The sequence below is a fragment of the Echinops telfairi genome, unplaced genomic scaffold (genome assembly GCF_000313985.2).
Source record: "Echinops telfairi isolate 266 unplaced genomic scaffold, ASM31398v2 ScPeMD7_60;HRSCAF=208, whole genome shotgun sequence".
NCBI classification, from domain to species: domain Eukaryota; kingdom Metazoa; phylum Chordata; class Mammalia; order Afrosoricida; family Tenrecidae; genus Echinops; species Echinops telfairi.
Window position 1 is genome coordinate 19,166,423 of NW_022103958.1, and position 6,914 is coordinate 19,173,336.

Here is a 6,914-nt window from a genome sequence, read left to right on the forward strand (position 1 = left end):
ACTTTTTAATAAAATGCAGTTAATCAATACATTTTCTAATTTGGGAGATTAAATATTACATTGCTATTAGTTGACATTTACACCAGCCTTTATATCAAGCTAAGTTTAAGCAGCACAATACCTACCCATGCCTTGGTGGGATAGTAATTAGTTAAGGGTCAAGACTTGTCTCAAACATTAGGAAACCAACCTTAATAAAATTGGTTTTTAGGGACAGAAAAATTAGTTTCAGGGGGGTACTAAGAAAAATTCTCAGCTACAGAAGCACAAAATAAGACCTTCATTCCTTTTTTCTAAGGGTTTTGTGCATCATGGTCAAAGTAGAAGTAATGACAAAACTGTCACTTAGTGGTGAATTTAGAATAGTATGCGATACAGATCATTACCTTTTAATAATAACTGCTTTTATTTGAAAAACCCATTTTTTTCACTTGAAATCTTTTTATATTACAGGAATAAATGCTAACATGGAGAAGGACTTCAAGACTGAGCCATCACCATCTTCCGTGACTCTTCAAGGCTCTTCAGAGACATTGTTTTCTATTCAGCTATTAGATTTCAAAACAAGGTTACTAGAAGCATTAGAAGAATTGCGTATGAGAAGGGTAAGCACTTTAAAAAATATATGCCTTTTAACCAGAGAACTTACTTTTGTTCAGTTTTTTTCATTACAATTAATTTTTCAAGGACAAAAAGAGGCCTAACTCATAGCAACTCTAAGAACAGAGTACAATTGCCCCACAGTTTCCAAAGCTATATTTCTACAGGAACAACCTTATCTTTCTCCTGTGGAGGAGCTGGAGGGTTTGAACAACCAACCTTTCACTTAGCAGCCCAGTTAGTTTAACTCACACTGTCATTATGGCTCCTTAAAAAGAAGAAATGTGTTCCAAATAATGTAGGGCGGGGGCGGGGGCGGGGCGGGGAAGGAGGACGAACAAACAAAGTCTGCGATCAGGGAATGGGCAAGAAGACTTTGGAAATTAAAGTAAACATACAAGTCAACAGAAATTTGTTGAGTGCCTAGGAATGCACAATGACTGATTAAAAAGAACATCTATTGTAGAGATTGCATTTTTTGCCAAGGTATGCTATAGGTGTCTACTATTGACTAATGAAACAATGTAGTAAATGATTTTTAACAAACCAAACTCACTTCCATTGAGTCAATTCTGACTCATAGCAATCCTATAGGACAGGCTGGTTCTGCCCCTGTGACTTCCTGAGACTGTAACTCTTTACAGGAGTAGAAAGTCTCATCTTTCTCCTATGGAGTGGCTAATGGTTTCTTTCTTTCTTTTTTTTTGTGGCTAATGTTTTCTAACTGCTCGTTTTCAGTCCAATGGGTAACCCACTATGCTAAGTGTAAAAGTAAATGTAAGTAGTAAGTATTCTGATTTTTGACATTAGAGTAACCTTATGTTAAAAAAAGATAACCTTGGGAGGGGGGAGGGAGCACTAGATTGGATTGTGATTGCACAACTCATATTTAACCATGGGGGCTAGGGATCCTCTAAAATGGATATGGTGATGACTGTAAAATTCTCCTTGATATGATTTTTTAAAATTTAAATTTTAATTAATTAATTAATTTTTTGTCACTACCACATCAATTTTAGAACATTTCCCCCGCCATCATTAAAATGCCCCTAAAATGAGTTGTGCAATCACAATCAGTTCTAGTGCTCCCTCTCCCATCCCACCTTCATTGTTTCCCCCAACAGTTTTATTGGCATATAATTTACCTATCAACCCTATTACACTGAATAGTTCAATCATTCGATCATAGCAAGGGGAATTGTACAATCACCACCACATCAATTTCAGAGCACCCCTCTACTCCTCTTCCCCCACACACCACTCTGTTTCAATTGCCTTTAAAATGAGATGTGCGATCTCACTCAGTTCTAGCGCTCCTTCCCCTCTCCCACCTTTACTATTCACTCCCAAGATCCCCTTTCCTACCCAATCAGCCATCCCCAATCCCACCCTGCATTCTCTACATCCCCTTTGAGATAGTTAGGGTTTATTGTGCCAACCTGGCCGATAAACACATGTGGGATTAATTGAAGGGCAGAGAGATAAATGGCTCGGTGAGCCTCGCCTCTTCTGGTTCTTTGGTCTCTTGTTCTCTGATGGTTGGGTGCACTGCCTTAGCTGGCAAGGCTCACTTCCTGTGAGACATCCCTGAGGAGAAACCACTTACCCTGATGCAGCCCTGAGTGCTGGACAAGCCTCGTGGAGACCCCTGCCAGTGCTGAGACGCTCACACCGCCGCTGGACTCAAAGACCCTCCACCCACTGGCCCGTGATCCCACTGCACTCGGTGTAACTGTGTGTGTTTTGTGAGTTTGAGGAGGACTCTGTAGATCGGCGTGGGACATACGGGCTAAGTCAGATCTATGAGCCTGGACTGGACTGCGCTGGGTTGCCCTCTGAATGTACACTTACCCTATTATGTGTTAGTATGGGTAGACTAGAGAAACAAATCCATGGACACACATATGTGTATAAGAAAGAGACTTATATACAAGAGCAATTGAACATTGAGAAAACATATCAGCCCCCTCCAGATCAGACCCACAAGTCCGATATTAGCCCGCATGTCCGACACCAATCCATACAGTCCTCCTTAGACTCACAAAACACCTGCAATGAAGCCAAATCCAGGACAATCACAAGCCAGTGGGCAGAAAGTCCCCGGGTCCAGCGGCCCTGTAAGCATCTCAGCACTGGCAGGGGTCTCTCTGTGGCTTCTCCAGCTTCCGAGGTCTGGTTGCGTCCATGTAGCTTGTCCTCTGCAAACATCTCCCAGGGAGTAGCAGAGAGAGAGAGAGGTGTCTTCCACCTCTGAGGAGGAAGTACCAGATTTCCCCCTCCTTGATATGATTGAACGATTGAACCATTGAATGGTATGATATGCAAATTATGTGCCAATAAAACTGTTGGGGAAAAATATAATAACTTTGAGACAGATTTTTAAATTTTATTTTTTAATCATTTTATTGACATAACACACAACACACAATGTAATAGTTCAATCACATTAAAAAGAGTTGCACAATCATCACCACAATCAATTTTAGAACATTTTCTTCTTTCCTGTGCTTATTGTTATTAGCTTCCCATCTCCCCTCAACCTACCCTGCCATACCCCTAAGAAATTATGAATCTAGTTACTGTCTCTATGGACTTATCTATCCTAGATTTTATATTCAGAAAACCATGCCAAAACCAAGCAAACAATACCCCCCAACAACAATTAACAAAATAAAACAAAGAAACCTCAATAGAGAAGAAATAAAAAAATATTAAAACTAGAATAAATTAAAAATGGGTTCAATAGAGATCAAATAATAAGACGTTAAAATTTAACCTAATTACATCTATAAGACTCTACAGAAGGATTAAAGGACAATTTGTGAAAGATGTTTGATTTCAGCAGGAGTTCTGTATTGTGCAAAACTTTAAAAAATATTTAATTTCTGAATTTAAATTGGAAGAATATGTAGCCAACTCTGTATAGGATAGACTGGAGGTATAAAGATTCTGGAAGGAAGAAAATGGAATATAAGGGCATTACAATAAAATTCAAGAGATAAGATCAGTAGGACTTATATACATATACAGTAACTGAAAATAAAAGAGGCGCAAAGAAGAATCAGTAGAATTTGATGACATTCTGAAAATAGACTGTAGAAGGGAGAAAAGGAGACCTGAAATGTTGTTATAATATGAGCTTTGAACTGATGTTGTTAGGTGCTGTTGAGTTGATTCAAACTCATAGCAACCCTTTATACAATAGAATGAAACACTGTCAGTACTATGCTATCATCACAATCTTTGCTATGTTTGAGTTTATTGTTACAGCCATCTCCTTGAAGGTCTTCCTCTTTTTCATTGACCCTATACTTTACCAAGCATGATGTCCTTCTCCAGAGACGGGTCTCTCCTGATACCCCAAAGTTTGTGAGATGAAGTCTAACTGTCTTCGTTTATAAAAAGCATTCTGGCTGTACTTCTTCCAAGACATATATGTTTGTTCTTTTGGCAGTGCATAGTATATTCAATAGTCTTCATTGACACCATAATTCAAATGCATCAATTCTTTGTTCTTCCTTATTCACTGTCCAGCTTTTGCATGCACATGAGGCAATTGAAAATATCTGAGCTTTATCCCTGGTCAAGTACACCTTAGTTTTCAAAGTGACACCTTTTCTTCTTTAAAACAGCAACAACAACAAAAAAACCCTAAAAGAGGTCTTAAAAAATTTTTTTTATGTCAATCATTTTATTTGGGGTAAAAGAGGTCTTTTGCAGAAAATTTACCCAATGTAATATGAGCAAGTACCCCCTCATCCCCCTCAAAAAACCCTGGATTTTTCTTTTCAAAGCTATGTATTTAATTAAAAAAATTTTTTTTTACAAAACCACTTTATCACCTTCAAAGTACTCTCCATTACACTTAATACATTTGTCATATCTGTGATTCCATTCTTGGAAACATTTTTCAAACTCATCTGTTTGGATGGCTGACAGCACCTCCCCTCATTTTTTTCTTCACCTCTTCTGTATTGTCAAATTGCTCTTCTTTCATGTACCTCTTCATTCACAGAAACAAAAAGAAATCACACAGAGCCAGGTTAGGTGAGTAAGGTGCAAGAGAGCATGCTGTTTTATACCAAAAACTCGTGCACTGAGTCAGCTGTGTGAACAAGTACATAGTCATGGTGGCAAACCAGTCCCTGGCTGCCACAAATCAGGCCTTTTTTGTCACACATTGTTACGCAATCTTTTCAGAGTCTCTACTTAGAAGGCTTGATTAACAGTCTGATCTGGTGGAACGAACTCAAAATACACCACAAGTCAACATTTTCGTCTGTTCAGGAAGTTGACAGATTTCCAGAACGAGGTTTGTCATCAATTGGCATTTCACCATTTTTAAAATGAGAAAACTACTCATTCACTTGAGTTTTTCCCAAAGCACTGTCCTTGTAAGCTGTGTTCAACATCACAACAGTTTTTGTGGCATTTTTTTTGAGCAGGAAACAAAATTTCATAGCCACACATTGTTCTCTTAAATTGGTCATCACAAAAAAACGAGGTTTGAGTGAAACTGTTTTTACAAAAAAATTCACTGTGACCAGATAAAACCTTCTCAGGTAAAGCCACTGGGTGCACTAATTCAGAGCAAGTTTGCTCAATGCTTACCTAGTGGGAAAAATGCATACTACAAAAGCTCTGCTCTGCCCAGTACAATTCCAGTTTTTTTGTGTGTACCTCCTCATATGAATGGTTTTCTCATTTTAAAAAAGGCAAAATGTTGATTGAAGACAAACCCTGTTCTGGACATCTGTCAACTTTCCAAATGGATGAAAATGTTGACTCGTAGTGCATTTGGAGTTCATTCCACTAGGTAAGACTGTTAATCAAGTTTTCTAATTAGAAGTTCTAAAAATATTGCATAACAGTGTGTGACCAAAAAGGCCTGATTTGTGGCAGATGGGGGACTGGTTTTGCCACCACCGCAATGCCTCTGTTCATGCAGCCGTCTCAGTGCAACAGTTTTTGGCAAAAAAACCCAGCATGCCTCTCTTGAACCATGCACTCACCTGACCTCGCTCTGCACAACTTCATTTGTTTCCACAAATGAAGAGGGACATGAGAAGGCAGAGATTTCACTACAACAGAGAAGAGGTGAAGAAAATAATGAGGCAGGTGCTGTCAGCCATCCAAACAGAAGTTTGAAAAATGTTTTCAAGAATAGAATCACAGATGTGACAAATGTATTAAGTGTAATGGAGAGTACTTTGAAGGTGATAAGGTTGTTTTGTGAAAAAAATTTAAACACGTAGCTTTGAAAAAATTCTGTTTCTTGAGGGGTACCCCTTGTATAACCCTGCTGTACACCTTTCCTGACTTAAAAAGCTGTTCAGTGTTCCCTTGTTATGTTTTGATGGCTATCTCATGGTCTATTTGTAGGTTCCACATCAGCACAATTAGGCATTTCAGAAGTCTAATTTTCGCAAGGTTACTATGAAAGTGCAATGCCTTTGCATAGTCAATAAAATACAAATAAGTAGCTTTCTGATATTGTAGTATTCTCTACTTTTAGCAAGATCCAGTGTACATCAACAGTGATATTGCTTGGTCTATGTTCTCTTTTCAATCTGCTTGTATTTCCATCTGTTCCCTGTTGATGTACTGCTGCAACCATTATTTTGAGTTGGTTTTTTTTTTTAGTATTTTGAGTTCCCTCTTGATGTACTGCTGTAACTATTTTTTGAGTTATCCTCAGGAAAATTTTGCTTGTATGTGATATTAATGATATTTGAGTTACACCCTGCTTCTTTGGAATGAGGACAAATGTGGATCTTTTCCAATCATTTGGCCATATTTCTTGCAAATTTGCACATGTCTTGCAAATTTCTTGGCACAGATAAGTGAGTGCTTTCTGCGTTGTATCTGTTTGTTGACACATTCTGTCAAGTCCTACAGCTTTGTTTTTCACTAATGGATTCAGTGCATGTTGTATTTCTTCCTTACATATCACTGATTCTTGATCATATTCTGCCTTCTTAAATGGATGATCACTGGCCAGTTCTTTTGGTATAGTAATTCTATGTATTCCTTCCATCTTTCTTTGATGCTTTGTTGAGTTTATGAACAACAGAATGAAGTATTGCACTGTCCTCACAGTTGTTCTTATGTGAGCCCATTGTGGCAGCCACTGTGTCCATCTACCTTGTCAAGGGTCTTCTTTTTTGCTGTCTGCTTACCTTACCAAGCACGATGCTCTTCTCCAGGGACTGGTCTCTCCTCTAACAACCTGTCCAAAGTAAATGAGACAAAGTCTCACTATCTTTGCCTCTAAGAAGCATTTTGGCTATACTTCTTCTTTTTTTTTTTTTAAA

The 6,914-nt window shown here is 38.3% G+C and overlaps 1 protein-coding gene across 1 annotated transcript in view; it reads left to right on the forward strand.

Annotated features, from left to right (window-relative positions):
- The first annotated feature begins 467 nt into the window (after window positions 1–467).
- Window positions 468–6,914, forward strand: part of CCDC73 (coiled-coil domain containing 73) — a 146,206-nt gene continuing 139,759 nt past the window's right edge. The window contains exon 1 of the mRNA XM_004708274.2: window positions 468–605. Coding sequence (XP_004708331.1) covers window positions 468–605 — 138 coding nt within the window. The remainder of the gene's footprint in view (window positions 606–6,914) is intronic.